This window comes from Balaenoptera physalus, assembly GCF_965194825.1.
Source record: "Balaenoptera physalus genome assembly, chromosome: 15".
NCBI classification, from domain to species: domain Eukaryota; kingdom Metazoa; phylum Chordata; class Mammalia; order Artiodactyla; family Balaenopteridae; genus Balaenoptera; species Balaenoptera physalus.
In genome coordinates, this window is record NC_138894.1 from 79,933,722 (window position 1) to 79,955,959 (window position 22,238).

The following is a 22,238-nucleotide window of genomic DNA, read 5'->3' on the forward strand; positions in this document are numbered from 1 at the left end:
CTTGGACTTTTTCTTAAAAAAACATGTTGTATAGGAAAAACTCTTTTTCCCAGGTAGGGGAAAACTCAGTTCTTCCCTACTGTGGGGCTTTATCCTGTGGGTCTCCTGTTCTTTTACATAGAACACTTATTTCTGACACTTCCGGTCCCCAAATGTGTGGTGATTTTCCCCCCACCTAACAAGCAAGTCTCCAACAGCAGCCAAGTGTCCTACAATTCAACTCACTTCTGACACTGTCTACCTGGAGACAGCCTCAGTTCCCACAGGTCAAGGGCTCCATCCTACAAGACTGACCTCCCACCCCCCATTCGGATGACAATTGCAAGTCCAGGTTGTCACTTGTGCTTCTGACCAACAATGGATGGAGTTTCCCATGACTTCCTCCTCGGGTTTGATTAATTTTTTAGAGCAGCCCACAGAACTCAGGGAAACACTCACTTATACTCACCACTTTATTAAAGAATATGATAAAGGCTGTAGATGAACAGCCAGATGAAGAGACACACAGGGTGAGGTCTGGGAGGGTCCGGAGGGCAGGAGCTTCTGTCCCCATGGAGCTGGGGTGCATCCGCCTCCCGGTGTGGGTGTGTTCGCCCACCTGGAAGCTCCCCAAACCCTGTATTATTGGGATTTTATGGAAGCTTCATCATGTAAGCATGGCCAATTATTAAGTCCATCTTCAGCTTCTCTCCCTTCTCAAGAGAATGAAGGGTGGGGCTAAAAATTCCAAGCTTCTAATCATGGCTCGGTCTTTCCAGTGACCAGCCTTCATCCAGGGGCCATCTGGGAGCCCACCCAGAGTTGCCCCTGTAGAACAAAAGACACTCCTATCACCCAGGAAATTACACGGGTTTCAGGAGCCCTGTGTCAGGAACAGAGGTCAACGACCAGTATTAGAACAAGAGATGCTCCCAGTGTTCTTATCTCTTGGGAAATTACAAGGGTTTCAGGAGCTCTGTGTCAGAAATTGGGGGCAGAGACCAATATATATTTTATATTATCTCACACATGTTTTCAATTGTGAGGGGCTTGCATAAGGGTGGTGAATGCACAGTGTCTTTGACCAGGAATCCTGGGAGACTTGCTGCCTCAGACACCGGAATAACACTGCATGACTGGCCAGCTCCTGTCTTACTGTCCCTCTAAAACAAAAGACGCACAGAGCTGCTGCCAGACATGCAGCCCAATAGCCAGCCCTGGTCGGCACTCAGTACTCTGCCAGGGGCTGTGAGGGGTGCACAGATGCTCTCAAGAAGCCCCCGTCTGGCAGGGCTGGACCAATCCTCAAGGGGATCTTAGACCAGGAAGTGGTGCTTCTGCTGGGCATGCGTGTGAGCCCCTTGAGTTCTGGGACCTGGTTCTCTCCTCTTGCCTTCTCCACAGTGTTAGCTAAGCATGTGTGTATCCATCCTTCCATCCATTCAGTCATCCCTTCACTCACCCACCCAACCACCCCTTGATTTATTTATCTATCCATTAATGTATCAACTCTTTGTTGAGCACCTGTTTAGATGCTTCTCCAGGCATCAGGAAGATGACTGTCAAATGGAGACGGTGAGAAAGGTTCTGAGCAGAATTGAGTAGTGAAATCTGTTGTTGTCTGATATCCAGTCCTCGTCCTCATGTGTAATAGAAGATTTTCCATGTGGAGCCCATTAAGTATGGCTTGGGTGTTCTGACCCACCATTGGGGTCAGCACGTGACCAGGCCAGGCAAATCAGTGCATTCTATCCTCCTGGCCATAATTGCTGATTCAGGGTCCATGGCCCAAACAGACCCAGATATTTTAGATCTGTTATGTGAACTCAGAAATCAAGGGTCTCTCTTCCCTTGGGATCATGAACAGTATGGACATTGTGAGCTGGAACAGCTCCTGGCCATCTTCCCCGGGCGTGGGGAGGAAGCAGTGTGCACAGCAGAGAATGAAGCCAGCCACACAGAGAAGCAGAGATTAGAGCCTGAAAAGAGTTCTGATATTACATGAACTCCTGGGTGTAGCTATGACGGGAGCTGTTGCTGAAATTTTCAGTTACAAGAGCTGACACATTCCCTTTTTTGTTTAAATTAGTTTGAGTTGTGTGCCTGTCTGCTGCGGTCAAAGGAGTTCTAATGTGTTCTTATACATTCTCTGAAGGACTAGGCACTGTGCTGCTTAAGACGAGGTTTGGGATGTAAGGAAACTTCTTTGTGACTCTTTGGGAGGATTCAGAGAGAAGGAGAGGGAAAGAAAGATGCTAAAAATGAAAGAACAGTGTGGACCAGCACTGTCCAACAGAATTTTCTGCAACGATGGAAATATTCTACAATCTGTGTTATCCAATATGGTAGCCACTAGCCACATGTGGCTATTGAGTACTCAGAAATTGGCTAATATGATTGAGGAACTGAATTTTAAATTTTATTTAACTTTAATTTAAATAGTGCATCTGGCTAGTGGCTACTGTATTGAAGAGTGCGGGTGTGGACAAAGGCCTCCGAGGAGAAAGCGTGAGGAAGAGGAAGCACCTCTGAAGGACTGGGGGCAGATATGAGGGGGACAGATTGGAGGTGGAAAACTGCAAACAGGGATGCAAATGGCCCAGAGGGGGATAGATGAGGGTCTGAGCTGCGGCAGAGGAGACAGGGAGGAGACAGAAGTGAGAAGTTACAAAGGGGGAAGACGCCAAAGCCAACTCCCAGGACTGGGTGATGGTGAGACCATTCACTGAAATGAGGAACGCAGAAGAGGATAGAGGTTTGCCAGGGAAGTGAGGATTTGGGTTTGGGGTGTGTGGACTCTAAGGTGGGAGGACATCAGGCTGAAAGTCGTTTAATCCGAAGTTGGAGGCTGGAGACACAAGCTTTTGGAGTCATTAGGGCTTAGGGAGTAATCGGTCAAATTGTAGAAAGATTAAACATATAGCAAGGCTAGAATTGTGGAGAACACGGCCATTAAGAGGCCAGAAAAAGAGACAAAAAGGAAAAGAGATCTGGGATGTAACCAGAAGGAGGTAGAACAAGGGTGGTATAGCACCATCCACATTCACCAGGATTATTAGTGAAAGTCTTATTTTTCTTACATGCAGACATATTTTTGAGATAAATGAAATCGAGTCCTTTAAATCCTGAATAAGAACAAAATATTTTAGCCATTGTAAAGACAAAATATTCTGAAATACACTGCATACTTCCCAATAGGCTGAACAGAATTGAACGTAACAGGGACACTGGGCTGTTAAACCGTATCATGCTTAGGACCGAAGGACCCTCGTAGGACCCAGTGTCCCCACACTGACTGGTCCAGACTGTGGTGTTTCCTAACTGTTCATGTCGAATTCCAGAGTTTTGCAGCTGCTTCATCTCCGATTAGCTTCTAGCAAACATTTCTTGCTTCTGTTATCTTTCCAACCCCTCTTCCTTACTCTTGCCAGATTGGGAATTTGCAACATTTGCTTTGAATTTTGAATCTAGGTAATCAATCTTATAGTCAATTTGTGTTTTTTTAAGAATAGTTCTGAATTAAAACCCAATGGGTGGATGATGAAAAAAAAGAATAAGATTTGGGTACACAAACTTGGTGATCTCTACTTGTTTTGTTAGCCTTTCAGAGCTGCTTTCTGGCCTTTTCTCAATCTAGGCTCTGGGTAGGAGGTTTCCAGATAAGAGAGAATTGGTGGAAAAAGCAGAGGCCCTGACAATCTCCACTGAGAACCTCTTATTCTGATGGAGATCCATGGCACACACTGTCACATCATCATAAATGTGGAGGGCAGACACTACACAGGAGAGTGAGTCAAGCTGCAGCCCAGGCAACTCACAAAGTGATATATCTCACAAAGTGTCCCTGCCCACGACCAGAGACCATTTTTCACGCTTTACTCACACAAAGCCACAGGCACACACCTCCCAGTGTCTGGAATGTACTTTTTAGACGTGATTCCAGCTTCCTACAGGCCAGAGAGCACCAGGATCTGGGAGCAAGGAGCTGACAAAGGGTGACACACAACCTACTTGTTGGGGGTCTAGGCCAAAAGCTTTTAGACCTTGTGGTAAAAAATAATAAATCAGAACAGGAATGGAGCCAAGCAGGTATGATGGAGAATTAGGAATTCCAGCTTTGCATCCAAACTACTGGCCTCCCTGCCAGTGAAGCTGACCGCAAGCATCTTTGTTTCCCCCAGTGTGGTCCTGGGGCCAGCAGTGCCCGCATCACTTGAGAGCATGTTAGAAATGCAGAATCCTCACCCCAGCCTACTGAATCAGAATCTGCATTTTAACAAATCCTCAGGAGCGCTGGGTGCACACTGGGAGTGCTGCCTTCCCCAGCTCAGAATACGTTTAGGTGATCAAAGAACTGTATTAGGAATCAGGAGAAACCTGGGTCCCAGCCTTAGTTCTGCCACTTGTTGGTGGTGTGAATTTGCATAAGCCCTTTCTCCTTGCTGGCCTCTGTTTTCCCAAATGCTAACTGGGGTCCAGCCCAATGGGCTCAGCCTTGCACCTGTTTTCTAACTGGCAAAGTGAGGTCTGTAGGTACCCTTGGGGCCAACAGAGACACTTTGCTTTACAGACAAGAGCAGCCTTCTTCCTCATGGATAATTCTCATGGGATTTCAGAAGTGTTTCTTACTGTCATGAAGCCTATGGCATAAATCCTGACATCCTCTGGACACGTTCCAAAGCTTCCAGCAGCCCAAAATACCAAACCAAAGTAGCACCATTAGAATTCAGCCCTGGTGACGTCCCCGGTGGTTCAGTGGTTAAGACTCTGCACTTCCAATGCAGGGGGCACGGGTTTGATACCTGGTCGGGGAACTAAGATCCCACATGCCATGTGGCATAGCCAAGAAAAAAAAAAAAAAAGAATTGGGCCCTTCCACCCTGATCAGGAGCGTAGGAAGGTGCTGGGCTGGCCTGAGATCTTCCTCTCCAGCTCCCCTTCAACATGCAGCTTCTTGGAGGTAGCCAAGCCCTAAATGCCTAGAATCCCAGCAAAGAGGCGATGGACCGTCCCTTCCCAAATACCCAGATGGGGCGTCCTGCTTCCCTTCCTTAGTCCCTGTAGTTCTGTGCTCTAAATTCTGCCAACAAATGAATCCTGTTATATTTTATGGTTAAAACAACTCTGGGGCTTCCCTGGTGGCGCAGTGGTTGAGAATCTGCCTGCCAATGCAGGGGACACGGGCTCGAGCCCTGGTCTGGGAAGATCCCACATGCCGCGGAGCAACTGGGCCCGTGAGCCACAACTACTGAGCCTGCGCGTCTGGAGCCCGTGCTCCGCAACAAGAGAGGCCGCGACAGTGAGAGGCCCGCGCATCGTGATGAAGAGTGGCCCCCGCTCGCCGCAACTAGAGAAAGCCCTCGCACAGAAACGAAGACCCAACACAGCAAAAAAAAAAAAAAAAAAAAAAAAATAGCAAACATTTAAAAAACAAAACAAAACAAAAAACAACTCTGTGTTCCAAGCACTAATGCAGCTGACATAATACTGGTCATGAGTGCTTAAACAGATGCCTCCTCTTGATCTGCTATAGGGGTGTGTGTGCGTGTGTGCACGCGCACGCGCGTGTGTGTTCAACTGTGTTACATCTAAAGCATCATGGAGTCCACGTTTCTGCCCACTGCAGGAATCTATAGCTCAGAGCCAACTGAGAAGTTACTCTTTCTTCCTAAGGGACTTTAAATGCCCTTCTCTTCACAGAGGCATGATGGTGGGGACAAAGAGGGGAAGGCAGACCCCTCCCCCCAGGTCCACAGAGTGTCCAGTGAGGCTGCAGGCTGCCCATGGGTCCCCAGGTGCCCATGGACGGCACCCACAGGGAACTCGGAACAAATGCAGAAGCCGACGGCAGGAAGGTGATCGCTGGAGTGTGGCGTAGGAGCAGCACACACTCATGCAGGCTCTGCAGAGAACAGGAACGTAACAGATGAAAGGGGATGCCAGGCAGGTTCAGAACAGTCCTTCCCGCCATCCCTGGTGTGCGTGCGTGTGTGTGTGCGTGTGTATGTGGAGTGTTTTGGTTTCCACTAAATCATCCGGCAGGAGGAGAGACTCGAAGTTTGTCTCTAAGTCCCCAGCCATGTGGCTGTTTGAGGGCCCGGCTCCCTGCTGTGACAAGCGCTGAGTGTCACTCCGCATTACAGGCCAAGAACGAACCCACCCTGACAGCCAGGCTCCTTGCACAGAGTGTGCTCTAATTTCTGCAGCTTGGGGTCTCCGGGTCTTGAGGACCGGGTCACCCCAATTATAATGCTGGGAGTTTCCGGAGTGATAGAGGAAAATTCACCTCTCAGCTGTCAGGTTGAGGCCAAGCATTGCTTGAGAGAGTCAACAAGAGGAAATCAAGTTAATCCAGTGGTGTGAGTGTGTCTGTCTCGACAAAAAGGACCCCAGCATTCAGGAAGGACGTTTGTTACTCTAAAAGGGCGTGCACTCGGATTTTAAGAAAGGGGTAGGCATCAGATGGCCTCTGTTTCCTTCTGCTTTGTAGAAACCCAATCCTTAGCCAAGCGTCGCCTCTGGAATATGAGATGTCAAAATTTATGGGGGTCAGAAGGCAGGCGTAGGCCTTGGATTGCTGCTGTTCTTTTTCTTAAAAGATTTTTTTTTTTTAATTGTACCGGATATAAAATTGACCATTTTTAAAAACATTTTACTTTTATTTATTTATTTATTTAGGCTGCGCTGGGTCTTAGTTGCGGCACACGGGATCTTTTAGTTGCAGCATGCAGACTTCTTATTTGCGACACGCACGCAGGATCTAGTTCCCCGACCAGGGACGGAACCCGGGTCCCCTGCATTGGGAGCGTGGAGTCTTACCCACTGGACCACCAGGGAAGTCCCTAAAATTGACCATTTTAAGCATATACCTCAATGGCATTAAGTACATTCACAATGTTGTGTAGCCATCGCCACTGTCCATCTCCAGAACTTTTTCACCTACTCCAGCTAAAACTCTGTACCCATTAAACTCTTAACTCCCCATTCTCCCCTCTCTCCAGCCTCTAGTAACTTCCTGTCTCTATGAACTTAGCTACTCTAGGTCCTTCCTGTAAGTGGAATCTTGCAATATTTGTCCTCTGGGGTCTGGTTTATTTCATTTAGCATAATGCCTTCAAGGTTCATCTATGTTGCAGCATATATCCATGGATGTAGTAGTTCCTTCCCTTTAAAGGCTGAATACTAGTCCTCTGTGTGTATACACCACATTTTGTTTATCCATTCATCCATCCATGGACACTCGGGTTGCTTACACCTTTTGGCTATTGTGAACAACACAGCTACAAAACATGGGTGTGCAAATATCCGTTGGAGGGGCCTTCAGGGTTTACAATAATGTTAACTCCTCTCCCGTCTGATGAGAGGTGGACTCTAGTTCAGGGTTGAGCGAGGCTGCAAAGCTGAGAGCTAGAGCTTGGCTGTTCTTCAGCGGCAGGCTGGGGTGAGGTCCAGCGGGGAGGGTGGGGAGGTACCCCTGCACCGAGGCTGAGCTCAGGACTGAAAGGATGACAATCCCACAGACGCAGAAGCTGCTCTGTCCCTCTGTCCCTTTCCTCCCAGAGCAATCCTGGAACATCCTAGCTTTAGCCACACGTCTCAGTGCCACCTCACCCACAGTGGGAGGGGAAAGCACAAAGACCAGAACAGGGCCCTCCACCTGGCCTGTCTGGCTGGGTTGCATTTTTTTTTAAAACTAACTAATTTGATGCAGGTAAAATTTCCATAAAGTAACTGCTCAGATGTTAAGTGTACAGTTTGACAAGCTCTGACAAATGTCTGCATCCGCACAATCACCAGCCCAATCAAGATACAGACTGCTCCATCAGCCCAGAAAGTTCCTTCGTGCCAAACTGCAAGTTAGCAGCTTCTTTTAGAGCCAAATTGCTGCAGCATCAAAAGGGTTAGGGGACTTAGAAGAAGCCTGTGTGGGGGTTCTAGGCTGTGAAACCCCGGATGTCCTCGGCTCTGTGTCACCACAAAAAGCACTTTCTTTTCCTTTCTAATTTTGCAGTTCAGAGCCACCCACAGTAGTCTGGCAAGGGATATTTTGAACCACTGGAGCCCATAGCAGACTGTGGGACCTCAGTTTCACTCAACAATTCAAAACCCATTCGCTCTACAAGCAGGTCCTGAGCACCCGCTCTTTGCCCTGCCTGGGTTGAGTGTGACCGTGGCAGGTCAGGGGTAGGAATGGCCCCAACGTGCAGGAGGGGAGACACCGAGCAGAATGGAAAGAATGACATCTGGGCAGGAATACAAGTTTGCAACTTGGGATGCCACAAAGGCATCCAGTATTCTGGCTGAGGCCAACGAGGAAGGCTTTTTGGAATCAGGGGCACGCAGGCTAGCCTTTTCAAGGATGCATAGCTTTTGAACAGAAGGCAAGAAAGAGAAGAAGATTCCAGCCTGGGAGGACATTGCGTGTCAACAAGGGCACTGACACATAAGAACTATCATTTACGATGTAATTTATTATTATGTGCTAAGCATGGGGCTCAGTGTTTCACATTCATGATTTTGTTTAACAAAAATTAAAGAATAATGATGAGGAGTACCTTACGAGGAAAGTTCTATCAGGTGCAATGTGGCTGAGCGACTGTCCAGGTTCACAAAGCATTGCACCTGGATTCAACCCCGGGTCTGGATGTTTCTAAAGCCCTTGTTGTTCTGCTGTTTACTGTTACATGAAATACACGAAAACCGAAGCACTGCCTGCTGCACGCACAGAGGGGAAACAGGAAAGGAACCAGTGTTGCTTTGAAGGGCATTCCAAAGACTGGGGACTTGGGTGGTTCCTCACTTGGTTCGAATTTCAATTGAAATGGTGGGAGCAATATTACAGTCACAAAAAGAGCTCTGTAAACTCTGCATTATGCACACATATATCTCTGGGTTTTTTAATGCCATAGGAAAATCTCATTTACTTAAAACAGTGGGGGCTAATTAGCAATATTATTTTTTCCTAAGAGCAGTCTTATTTATACAAAATGGCCCAAAGCAGGCTCACAAAGGTTGCAAGCACAGCTGGCCTGTAACTAGCACTGGCTGTCCAGGAACGGGCCTTCTAGAGAGTGTGATGGCAGGAGGAAATTCTGTTCTCTTCATTACTGTGGTTGCCCCCATTCTTGTTATACTGTTAGTCGCTGGGGGGGAGGGGTGGTCCTCAAAGTATTACAAACGTCATTTCTCTTCCCTTTACCCTAAATGCCCCACCCCATCTGGAGCTGCCACGGGGGGAGTTTTCCGGGAGCTCCCGGGTCTACCTGGCTTTTCTCCGCGGGCTAGGTCAAGGCTCCCGAGAGGCCACACAGAAGCTGCGGCCACGATCTGGAGCTCTTTGCATTGTATCCGAAGCTGAGCTCCCAGGAGAGGCTCGTGAATTCTCTGACACCAAATGCTGCCAGTCCTGAGTCCTGCCGGGCAGGAGCTGCAAGTCTCCTCAGCGCCCAAGCCCAGCGTAGCCTCCCAGTGGGTGCGACAGCAGCCTCGGAGGGTGGGGGAGGCTCAGGCTGCGGAAGTGCATCTCATTTCTCAACTGTTTTGAAGGATGCTCCCAGAAACGCACGGTCCCTGGATGCACGGTCCGCATTAAACCCGCAGCCCCGGGGCAGCCAGGTCACGAGGCACAGCTTACTTGTGCACACGCAGATCTTCGTGTACGTGCACACACACACTCAACCTACACACGTACACACATGGTTTCTTCACTGCCTCTGGACAGCCAGGGCTGCCGTATGTGCACACCACGCCTCAGCCTCCCCAAGTATCTCCAAAGCACTTTACGTGCACGGAGGGACCGAGAGCCACCGTCAAAAGGAGGAGACCCGGTTGGCAGAAAGCCTCTTGAGCTCCCCAAAGACCAGGTCACGCTGCCCCTCGTCCTCCTCTCTGAGCTCGGGGTCTCTGAGTTGCAGAGACAGGGAGGGAGCTCTCCCCTGGGTCCGCGGGGCTCCTCCCTGCTGGCCGAGCTCCTTCTCTCTGCCCACGTGCACACACAGCTGCAGGGCTGCATCCTTTCTCGACAAAAGTCCATCTCTCTGCAGTTGGTAGCCTGCAGCCAGGCCAGTACCCGCCTTCTCCCCGAATGCTCCCGGATTTGCAGAGGCCCGCAGTGACCAATGAACAACCTCCCTGCCCTGCCCCTTCCCCTGGTGCAGAGGGTGGGGTGGGTGACCCTGGGGACACACCTCCTCCTGCCTGACACACATTCTGATCCCCAAACCACAGGCTCTCCTCCCTGAGGCTGTACCACACCTTGTAAGCTCATCACTCTCATGGCTCAGTCTTGAAAGAAGTGTTTTAGCCTCGAAAGCAAGCACAGTTTAGGTTTTGACATAAGAGCCAGCCAAAGTCTAACCTGGGCCCTGTGGATCCCATGACGGTCTACTCGAAGGGGCCTCGCTCTGGACCCAGGAGCAGGAAGCCGGGCACGGGGCAGAGGGTGTGTGGTCCCCGCACGCTTCACCAGCTCCCACCAGCCTCCATCCTGCTGCAAGCGAAGCACATTGCCAACGAGAGTATTTTTTCTCCTTGTCAGTGATCTGTTGCTGTCTGTGTATTCCAAGAGGAGGCCATTACAGGGAGTTAATAGAGTTTTAAATTTGTTTTTAAATTTTATAATGCAATTCATCAAATTCAGCAACTGAGCCCAGCACTCACGTTCAGACCAGGCAGCATATGTCAAACTGGCCCCAGCCTTCCCCTACCCTCCCTCCCAACCCCAAAATGAGGAAAGGTTTAACTCTTTAGGGTAACTGCCAGGCACGGCCCCAAATGGGGTGGGAAGAAAGGCAGCAGAGTGGGTTCTAGTCTGCGAGGGTCATTCTGGAATTGGCCCATGGAAAGACTAGTGACTTACTTGAGGTGCTCTGGGCGCCTTTCATGGTCAAGCGTGCTCGAGGCTGCCTGAGGCCTTGGTCGCCTGGCTGAGGTGGCCACCTGGGGTCACCGTGACTTGGTTCTTTCAGACACACGTCTGTTACGGGGCCAGGTGTCAGTGAGAATGGGGCAACACTCAGGGCACGGACATGGAAAGCAAACGGTGAAGTCTGCTGGTCAAGACAAATGGGAGCGCATTTCTGCTATTTTTCACCCTGAAGGGTCTCCTTTAGGGATGTGTTTGGCTGAACTTAGGATCATTATTGAAACTAGGGACCTGTTGCTGCTGAATTGGAACTAAGTGAGATTTAAGGGATCACGGTTTTGCGAAGAACATATTGGATTTCAGGACTTGCAGCAGCTCTGTATCATGAATGGCAGTCAGTCTTGTCTTTTCTTAAGCGTTAATAAGTGACTTCGGTTCTAGGGAAAATTCCAGAATAGACGTTGCCAGCAAGTGAAATCCTGTTGGTCCCAGAGCTGACCGCAATAAAAGCTTCCTCCTGCGGTCCCGACAGCAGGACCTTCAGCTTGTGGAGGCCACAGAGCCCCACAAGGGAGTGGAGGGTCCCCTTGCCCAGCACAGCCTGGCAGGGGGTGGGAGGTGGGGGCATAACTATCAGAGCACAGCACAGGCCTGGTCCTGGCGCTGGTCGGCTTCTGAAACCTGCCTGTTCTCAGTTAACAGAACCCACAGAGTGGCTGTACCCTGGTCCCAGCTCTCTGGGCACAGGCCAGCAGTGGCCACCAGGTGGCAACCACTTGCGGTCACTACTGATTGGTGGCCCTGCCTGTGCTGGTGACAAGCACGAGGCTTCAGGCCGGCTTCTGCTGAGTCCCAGAAACCATCCTCCTCCACCTCTCTGAGCATCCAGGTACCAACCTGAGCTTTGTACCTCCTGAAAGGAACAGATTGCAAATAGAAAGCTAACCCTTCTTTGAAGCCACACCCAAACATCCTATACTTACTTCTCCACTCTTGGGTGACTTTTGCCCAATATTTTGTGCCCTTCCAGCTGGAGCCTCCGTGCTCCCATTCTACATAGCTTCAGACATCCTGCTTCTGATTTCACACGAATCGAGATGCCAAGGTGGGGTGGTGCCAGAACCCTGCGTGGCCTTGGCTCTCCTGAGCAGATTCGGAAGCAGATGCTGAGGACTGGGCACAGATGGGATACGGGACTGGGGTGGAGCCGGGCTTGGCAGCCGGCGGGGGCAGGGGGTGGGCTGGGATGGAGGAAGAGCATCTTGAGGTGAGGGAAGTCTTTTTGCATTCAAGGGCTTGCCGGCTTCCAACTTGCTACTTATTGCATTGACAAATATTCCACACGATTGAAGAACTATTTTCCAAAACAAAATGCTGGTATTCATCAGGAGGCGCGGGTTGTGCAGTGTGAACAATTCACTTTCGTTAAGTACCATATGGCCGCTGGTAGGAAAACGCTAACATGTTTCAACAGTACAGCTGGGGTAGGGTTCCTTTATTCGCCGTGCAGATGGCTCTAATTGACATCTCTCCTAAAACAGGTCTCCAGCATTTCTGCAGGATCATTAGAGTAATTAGTTATTAAATACCATCACCACTTTTAGAGAGAGGGTCTGATCCCTGGCAACATTCCACTGTGATGGAATTGACAGGTCCCGGCGGAGGACCAGCCGTGGGAGGGCCAATGGGAAGGGCATGAAGGGCATGCTAGCTCCTCCTCCTCAGTGGCAAGGCCAGGGAAGGACAAAGACGTTGCTAATTCCAGAACAGCCCCTGGAGACAATTCGGGCAACCAAAGAGTTCTGGACCAGTGTTCTAGAGCCAGGCTCATCTTTTCTTTAGCTGTGTGACCACACAGCGTCAATCACTCAGCCTCAGTTTGTTCTTCCCTTAAGTGGGGCACTGCACTGGGGGTCACACCGGGTTTGGGGGAAAGAGAGGGGTCCCAGGAATGCATGTGTGCCTAGGAGTTGTTCCAAAAAGTAAATACATGTATCCAGAGGGCAATATGGATGGAGGAAATAGCCTTCACTCTGAGCCCTTTCCCCATTGATCGAGGGTTAACGGTATGACATTATTAGTTTAATTTCACAGTCTAATCAGTTTCCTGCATTACTGATCAACGGAGTTGGAGAGATTGTAGTTTTGTAAAACTCTCGGCTAAGGGAATAAGGCTAGGAGGCTCTCAAGCTCAGGGACCATGAGAGGGAGTGCTGGCCTTGGCACACAGTTCTCCTAAGAGGGACCATTCAATCCACAGGTAAACTGTCCTCCCACTGCTGAACCACGTGGGGGATCAGAGTGTCCAGACCCCACACGGGCTGCTACCCAGCATCAGAAACGGAGAGCAACCTCAGAAAAAGCCCTTCTCCCAGGCAATGCTGGAGCCCAAATCCACCTCGAATGCCATTCTGAGCCCCCAGCCAGCCTGGGGCTTCATTGTTAAACACCCTCCGTCAGCAGGGCCCATCTGTGTGATGGAATTTTTTTATTTTTTTGTCACTTTTTCAAATCAGAATAGAAACAATTTTTAGTCTATAATTATCATTTCTTTTCTCAACAGACAAATGTTTCCTTTTAAATTGTAGGGCAGAAAAAGCAAAGAACAACATTTTAAACCGAAAAGAAAGACTAAAATTAATTTCCTCTTTACAGAAAAATAAAATACAACAGCTCTAAGAAGCCAGGTTTTTCTTTTCCCAAAAGAGCAAAAAAAGCAACAGTGTATTCACTGCCAGCATTAATGCCCATTTTTAAGAGGCAAGTCCTCGAGGGACGGTGGTGATGGGGTCTGCAGACCTCTCTCTGGGGTCAGGCCTTGGATCTGATCTCCTGGGGGAGGCTGGACTGCTCCTGACATCTGAGCTCACTTGGGATAAACCATCTGAAGCCCCCAGTTCAGGGAGCCAGCTCGAGATGGAGGGTCCCAGGAGTCAGGGTCAAGGCTTGGGGTCTACCAGTTGGCCCTCAGTTTCCTCATCTCTGAAATGGGATTTTACATTTTACATTTACATCTTACAAGCTTGTTGGAAGGATCCTTTGGGCCAACTGCTTTGTGACTCTGAAGCATTGAACAAATCCTGCTGCTTTCACCATGTAGTGAAGACTAACCAGAATCACTGTTAAGAAAGCAAACCCCGCTCAGATGCTTTCTCTGCCGGCGAGCTCCTCTGCCCACCTGGAAAAGCCCCCCATCCCGGCTCTCACGCTTGGCCAGCATGTAGTAGGAGAGCTACGGGCAGGTGTGCGTTTACTGAGTGCACCCTCAGTGCCAGGTTCGGACGGAGGAGAAGCAGGCTGCGTTTCAGATGCTGAAAGCAGTTCAGTGTGGCCAGGACAGAGCCTGCTCAGGCAAGGCAGTGTGAGTTTCCTCCGGGTGAGGAGGGTCAAAGGTTTCCTAGACCACGTTTGGTCCTCAGAATCGGCCAACAGATGGTGAAGACGGCTCAACTCTCTCGGCCCAGGGCCACTCCCACGTCCACCCTCCAGCCTCCTCAACAGGGAAGGAGGCACGACCCACGTCCACAAATACTCTCTCCCAGTTCAGTGTGGTCGCGGCTGACCCCACTCTCACTCCCCAGCGTAAACCCCTTCAGGGGCTCGCCATCACCCAGGGCTGTGCTGGTGAAGGTTTAACAGCCGTCTGTGATGGCGATGAGGGATAAACAAACAAACCAAACCAGCTAGACCCTGACTCCTAGCGTTTGCCAGTCTCTGTTGGATACACATTTCCACTTCGATTTCAAGCTACCAACAGAGTGCCACCGAGGACAGAGCGGGGAAGAGCCGTCAACATCGGGCTCTTAGGAGCCACCAAGCCAGCCCCAGCTTACCGCAGCCTCGGGACTTGTGAACGGGGTGTGGAGGGCGGGGCCACAAAGATGCGGCCCCAAGGCGGCTGCGGCTGCTGCTCTGTGACCGGGAAGACGCCACGTCCTCCCGGTGGCAGGGATCACAGGTAGCCAGCACCCTGCCGCACTCCCCTGCCTCTCCCCGCTCTGACCCCCAGCGGCTTCCATCCCTCAGAAAACGTCCAGACACCTCACCTGGTATCCAAGGCTTTTCACACCGGGCACCGCCTCGTGGGCTTTCCAGGCTCTTGTCCTTCTGTCCCTGCAGAGCCCCCTGTTCCCGCCTCACTGTCTCCTCGAGGTTCCCATCACAACTTGGATGATCCGGCGCACAAGTTTTCCTCTGCTTGGCACACCTGCCCTCCTGTATTCCCTGATCAAACCTTGCCCACCCTTCAAGGCTGAGCTCTTCTTCTGAACGCCCCCAGCTCCCTGCATCTGTTGGCAATGAACCCCAGGGTGCACACAGCATGCCCCAGCCTGACGGCACGCGCTGTGCTGCCGCCCAGTGGATCCACACTCCTCATGATGGGCTCCCGAGTCAAGGTTCTTCCTGACCTGACGTTACATTCTGACCTTTGAAAACTCCCTCTCAAGGAAGCAGAGGAGGCCAGGCATTAGTGCCCAATGTCCATGCTTCCGACCACAAAACGACTATGGGCCCAAAGACTCACTTGCCATGGCCGGGCGAGGCGGGAGACACGACTGGGTTAATCGGGAAGGAGCTTAGTGGCTGCCCTGGTCACAGTGAGACTCACATGGCAGAACAGGCAGGGCCTGTGGCAGAGACACAGGATCCCTGTAATGACCCCAAACAGGTGGAAAAAGCAACTGGGTGTCCTGCACACCTGACAGCTTTCTAAAAATAGCCGGTGGGCCCTGGCTCTGCAGGCTCGCCTCTGGGTAGGGGCAGGGGCTGGGGCTGGCGGCTATTTGATCACTAAGTTTCAGAGGAGAGAGGCAAGTTGTACCTTACGCTCCCCGGCCAGGCTGAAGCTGAGCCTCAGCCAGACACGCAAGCTCGGGACTGGGGGTCCTGGGCCTGGCCCATCGCCTCCCCCTTAGCTCTGCCCCACTGCCTGGGGGAAGGAACTGTTTCTTGTCTGAGGATCATGTGGAGGAGGAAGGGAGACAGGCCGGAGCAGATGCCAGCAGGCTCCGGGCACCATTTATTCTTGGCCAAGGGACCCGGGTACAGAGAGATTCTCCTCAAACCAAGGCACTGACAGCATCGAACAGAAATGTCATGGTCTGAAGCCACGTGGCGTAGGAGGAAGCAAGAAAAGAAGAAAGGAATTCTCCAGGCCAAGCCCCAGAGGTCTCCTCTGCCCTTCTGTAGGGCCAGGCTCAGGGACAAGCAGTGGGCAGTGGAACAAAGGGAGAGCTCTTTTCTTTTGGGCGCAGGCCTTTTGCAGCTCCCAGGACCCCGTCTCCTCTGGTCCTCTCCTCCCTCCTCCGTGTCTAGACGGAATACTTAGCTCCTGGCAACCTGACGTCGTGCATTTGGCCTCCGGTCCCTGAGGCCAGCACTGTGGCTGCACCTGGGCGCTCCGCTGGCTCAGGGAAACCTTTTAAAAACAAATCTCACAAAAAAGCATCTAAAAAAGAGGGGATACATACATATGTATAACTGATTCACTTTGCTGGACAGCAGAAACTAACACAACATTGTAAATCAACTCTATTCCAATAAAAATTAATTGAAAAAATCCCACCCATTGAAAGTAACAGTATGTATTCTTAGGGGCCCGAATGTCAGCACATTTTGGAGATCACTAAGTCACCCAGCTGGGAACCAGTCTGAGAAGGTTTAAGTAAAGAACTATAGGGAGTAAAATCACTTCCAAGTAAGATCTCTAGCGAATATAAATTGTGTCCCCGCCGGCCCCTCCCACACTTGGACTATGCCGTTCTAATTCTTTTGCTGAGAGGCAAGGCGACTGGGAGGCTTGCATCTTCCTGGAACATTTTCATTCCTAAGGTGCTCCTCTCCTTGCGAAGTCCTTCACATACTCCTGACTCTTAAGCACGGTTTTCTTACTGGGTCTTGGGAGGGACACACAGCATCGCTTATTCTGAAAAAGCTGGCAAGGCCAGCAGAGGAATGGAACGCACAGAACCGGAGAGACTCCCGACACTTCCCGGCCCCCTGCCGGCCCCCAGCCCCTCTCCCGGCTGAAGACCGCAAACGCCGGGCGGGCCCACGTTTCCCCTCACTCTCCAGGCCGAGATCATGTTGCTGAAATGCGATGCTTGGCCCTCTGACCTGCCAGCTGCGCGGCCACCCTGGCACCAGGGCCCCGTGAGCTCCCACCTGTGAGCCGCGAACGTCTATCACCGTGACTCGGCAGCTGCGGCCCCGCCGTGCCCCGCGGCACCTCTTACGCATCTAGGGCGGCGCAGCCTCTCCTGCTTCCTCGGCCCCTCTGAGCACCAGCTTCTGCAGGGAGCCCAGGCGGACCCGGCTGGCGCCTGTGCCACTGTGGTGTCATCTGCCCTCCCAGCTGGCCTGGGGCTCGGTGGAGTGGAAAGAGATACAGATGAAGAGCTGGGCACTTGGCTTGGGGGGGGGGGGGCGCTGCCACTCCCTCGCATAGCACATGGGATGAGGAGCAGGCCACAAGTCACCTCCCCTCTCTGGCATGTGCTTCCTTCTCTGTGAAATGCGGAGACTCGGGGCAGCTCTACCTACCTCACGGAAGTGTCACCGGGAAGAAAAGAAATGCCAGCTGGGGAAGGAATTTGGAAGAGTGCTAGTAAAAAAGTTCATTATCAATCATTACAGAGTAGGGCTGAAGGTGTCCAGGCAAAACTCCCAGGCAAGTCTTCCTCTGCGAATCACCTCTTCACGAGATGAGTACTGACTGCAAAGTTCCTGTTCCCCCTTTGCTAATAGGAATTGCAGAATCGTTGCCAAGTCCAAGCGGTACAAACAGCAAATAATCACTTGGATGAGAAGCCTGTTGAAAGGAGTCTTTGCTGGGGAAGAGGTCAGCTGGCAGCTTGGCCCATAAATCAGGGCTCCCCGCTCAGCTCATTGGCCCTCGCAAGGAGATGGACTCAGATACACTCTGACATTTCACAGCTCTCACTACGCACCCTGCACACAGTAGGGATTTTGACAATGTTCGTTGAACTGCTTACTGCAGAGGCAGCCGGAAGTGTGAGAGGGCAAAGCCCTGTCCACTCAAATTGGAGACTCACTCCATCACGCGAGGCAAGGGGACAAATCCTAGTCAGACAGGACTTGAGGCTGTAATGGGCAGGGCATTTCATTCTGCAGCCTTCGCTGAGAGGGATTTCAGGGGGCAGGGGGGCTGAGGGAGGTTGGAATGAACATACTTACTGTATTATGTTGCAGCAGTGATAAGACTAAAATTTTAGGATTTTCTTAATGAGACTCCTGTATTCACTGGTTTTCCTTATCAGCCCTGGCAAGAACCACAGTTTAGCATTTATGTCCTCTGCTTTAGAATGGAAGAAGGATCATAGGAGGGATTCGAAAACTCACTCTGGAGAACAACTATATGCATCCCTTTTGCTCTCCCAGCGGAATGCGGGTTCTCTGGCCCCGGCCCTGCCCCAGATGCGCTGTGCTGTTACCCACCGGATCCAGGTGGCAAGCTTTTCCAGTTTGGAGTTTACTGAACGAAATGCAAATTGGGGCTGGGGAGGGAACCAGTGGAAGTTAGAATGCCAGGCAGCTCGAAGTGCCTCTGCCCTCCCTCTCCTGCCCCAGGCTTGGGAAACCATCCCCCTTCCCCACCAAGTGTCCGTAACCACCCCCGAGGGGCAGGTGCACAGGTTCTAACACTCTGCAGAGACATTTCTAACACCTGCCATGCGATCAGCTCTTTGAGGGCTGCAATCAGGGCGATGGCAAAGTCAAGGCCGTACCACAAGTCCTCACACCGACGTGGCATTTGCTGCCTCTGTGGGGTGGTGCAGGCACAGCAGCACACCCATTTCACAGATGTGCAGCCTGGTCCTTAGAGATGGTAGATGCCTTGGCACCACCTAGAGAGAGCTAACACTGGAGTCAGGAATAGAAGCGGGGGGTCCGGACTTAGGGCTGGGGTTAGAGGAGACCAAACCCCCTTCCCAGGGCCTGAGCCTCGGTTCCTCCTCTTGCACCTCAGGACCTTGGATCCCCTGGGGGGCAACCAGCCCACTCTGTAGGGAAACCTGAAAGGCTTGCCTCACCTTCCCGTCCCACCCACTTGGATGACTATCCAACCCTGCAAAAAAGCATTTTTATTTTTTTTTCTGATCAGATTTCAAAAAGGTGAAAGTTCTCCAGTCTGCCCAGAATCAGGAAGAGCCATCCTTCCTTTATCCTAAACATAGCCACAAGTCAAGAAGCAATCAGAGCCTTGAAACAAGCAAACCAGATGGCATCGTATTGCAGAAGCTCCTTGTTCACGGGCAAGTCCCAGCATCCTTGTTTGTAGCCTATGAATGCTTCCTTTGCACATAATTCTAACAAGCAGATCCACAGCAGGTGAGCGGGTGCTATTGCCTCAGGCAAGACAAGGACCAGAGCAAGTTTAAAGGCTGAGAAAGAGGAGAGGCAGAAAGACTGTGGTGAGCAGGGGCACAGCCTCAGCAAGCACAGCAGCCTTGAGTCATTTAGTTCAGGGACAAACCTCCTAACTGCCTCCACGGGTCCGGACCCTGCAGCATCATGGCATCACTGCATAATAAACGATACTCTTAAGGCGGCAGGCTTTGGAATCCAACAGAGCCTTATGTCCTGGCTCTGACATCTATCATCTGCGTGTCCTTGAGCACTTGGCTCAAACTCTTGGAGCCTCTGCTTCCTCCCAGGCAATGGGGACGCAGGGAGCTCCCACTCTCAGCTGTGGGGAGGCGGCTACTGTCAGGTGCTTAGGGGACAGCGCCTGGGGCACGCAGAGAACGTGCCCTGACATCCAACATGCTGCAGGAGAGGGGAGCTTGTGAGCCATCCCTTTGGAAGGATTTACCCAACATGGTTAAGATAAAAGAAAGTGAGGGCTTTACTAGGGGTAAAAGTGGCAGGGAGAAGACCCAGAGGAGAGCGGGAGGGAGCGTGGGTGGGCATGAAGGCAGGCCCCGCCCCCGCTGCTTCCGCCCCATCACCTACAGAACACCTATGGGCGCCAGGCCCTGGATAAGGTGTGTGACGGGTTACTTGATTCCATTCTCCCAGCTGGGCTGTACCTCTTACAAAACTCCATTTTACAGATGAAGGATCTTACACAGGAGTGAGGACATGTTCCTCGGGTTACATAGCTTGTCAGTGGGATTCAAATACAGGTTTATCTGAGTCCAAAGCCAGTTTCTTTCTCAAGCCCTACACAGCACAGGGAGGAAGCATGGGCTTCGCAGAAAGTCCACGGGGGGAAGCATTTGCAAGCGCCAGGGAAGAGGCGGAGGGAGAGAGGAGCAACCGCTGGGCCTGAGCCGACTGCCCAGCTGGCCCCGATGCCAGCAAACGGGCCACAAGGGCAGGCGGCACGGACAGCTTCAGTGCACCAGGGAGAAGGCCTGACCCTGAAACCCCCCCGAGAAGTCTGAGTGTCAGTCCTGCCTGAGGGGAAGCAAGTCCACCTGGAAACTTCCAACACACCCACCTCTCACCTCCAAGGCTGCCCTATAAGAGCCCCTTCCCTTCCTCCTGCAGGTAGGGCCAGCCAGGAGGCCTTGGGACCACAGCCTTCTCCAGGGGTCCCTCTGGATTGCCAAAAGGAGGGTCGTCTGGGGGAGCCGCCTGCATCAGCCACCTCCCCCACTACCGCCCCTACACACCCCCACCCCAGGCTCCTTGCCCCAGATGGCCGGCAGGGAAGAGGACGGAGGGCACAGGAACCCTCCGTCATAAACCCTCCTAATTCTCATCCCTGAATTGTGTGTCCAGAGAAGAAACATACCTACAAAGAAAATGCTGGCGTGAGGGAGAGGGGTCTTTGTAAAATGCGGGCAGGAATCAGAATTTGTATCCAGAGAGAAACGACAATTGTGAAAACCCTATATGCAGCCTGAACTCTGGTTTATGATAATGTAACATTTCCAGCAATAATATTCGGGGAAGAAAGAGAGATGAAAATGAACTGAACTTTATTTGGGGATCTCATTGCTATGGGTATGGTTCCTTTCGCTAAAATACAGTAATATCTATAATGAGGATTCGTGTTGTCTTAAGGAAAAAGTGTGTGAAAAAGTGACCTTAAAGCATGGGAAAACGTTTATATGCTATAATACAGAAGCTTGTTTCCCCCTAAAGAGTAGAGGTATGTAAATAGCTCCCTGAAAGAAAAGACTTGTGTAATTAATGACCAGCATCTACCCTTTCCCCGGGCATTCTGGCGGTCTCACGGTCTCGGGACCGGGAAATAGGAGTCAGGGTAGTGGCCTGGCCTTGACCTCCAGTAAGGGGTGGGGGGTATGCCAGTGAGCGCACTCCTTGGATTCCAGCACAAGCAAACAGGCGTGCTTTGTCCTCCCTCTTCCCATCAACCACATCCAAGGCTTTGTTTTGGTTTTAAGTGTTCAGTGAATCAGAGAAGGGCAGACTGAAAGGGTCCGGCACCCTCTTCTCCCTCTAGCCCTCCCATTGCACAGATTAGGAAACTGAGGTCTTGGGAGGCACAGGCATTTGCCCGGGATCCCAGGGAACTGCAGAGGACAGGCTTGAGAAGATTACCACAGTGGACATCCCCACCCAGTGCCCCATTTCCAGGGGGATTTGGCCCTGCCTGGGCTGGCATGCGTTTGACCGAGGGCTTCACCCTCCCCTGGAGTGGCCGCTGATCCCCTTCAATGAGATGCAGAGGCCTTCAGCTCTACCCTGCTCTTCCTGTGTCTCCCTTACCTGGCTACTGTCCCAGGTGGGCGATCCTGAGAGGTGGATTATGCTGACACCCCCTCTGCTGACAGCCCTCAGGCTGGGTGACACCCTGGTTCTGTCATGGGGCCGGCCTGGTGCTGAGCAGCTGTCCAGAGGCCATGGCACACTGGCCATCAGGGAGTTAACAGAAACCACAGAAGGCGTATTCTGGGGCTAAGCTAGCAGGTGGGAATGCCCTGGGTTGGGCGGGGAAGGAGGAGGAGAAGGGGGGGGGAAGGAGGGGGGAGCGGTCAGGGGTCAGGGGCCCTGGGGATCTCAAAGACTGAGGATGTGAGAGCAGGAGCTGGCTGTCCTGGATGGAGGGCTGGGCTGGAGTGGATGGACCAGGCCTGACAGCAGAGGAGGAGCAGTACACAAGGTCTGCTGACCCGGGGGAAGAGGCACACCCCCCAGCCTCCCCCGCCCAACCCCGGGCCTGGCGACTGCAGCTCCTCCCACAGGCTCTGAGCACAGGCGGCCATGGAGCCTCGAAACAACCCTGGGCCCTGCAAGTGCATCCAGGGCGCTGTGTGCAGGACCTCTGAGACGAGCTTGCTGTCCACACGCTGCCTGGCGGCGGTGTCCCTCGCTAGGCTCACAGACCAGGCCTTTCCCTGCGCCCAGGAGTCACTAATTAAAAGAAAACATTGCTCTGGGAGCTCAGCGGGGATAGGGC

The 22,238-nt window shown here is 51.8% G+C and overlaps 1 protein-coding gene across 5 annotated transcripts in view; it reads right to left on the bottom strand.

The window, feature by feature from the left end:
* The window catches only part of KLHL29 (kelch like family member 29), a 311,682-nt gene that overhangs the window by 163,135 nt on the left and 126,309 nt on the right, over nt 1-22,238 (bottom strand). The window contains exon 1 of one of the 5 annotated variants that reach the window (XM_082427454.1): nt 17,009-19,467. The exons of 3 other annotated variants lie outside the window; for them this stretch is intronic. In XM_082427454.1, coding sequence (XP_082283580.1) covers nt 17,009-17,083 — 75 coding nt within the window. In that variant the 5' untranslated portion in view covers nt 17,084-19,467. One more of the 5 variants, XM_082427455.1, reaches the window with a different exon arrangement.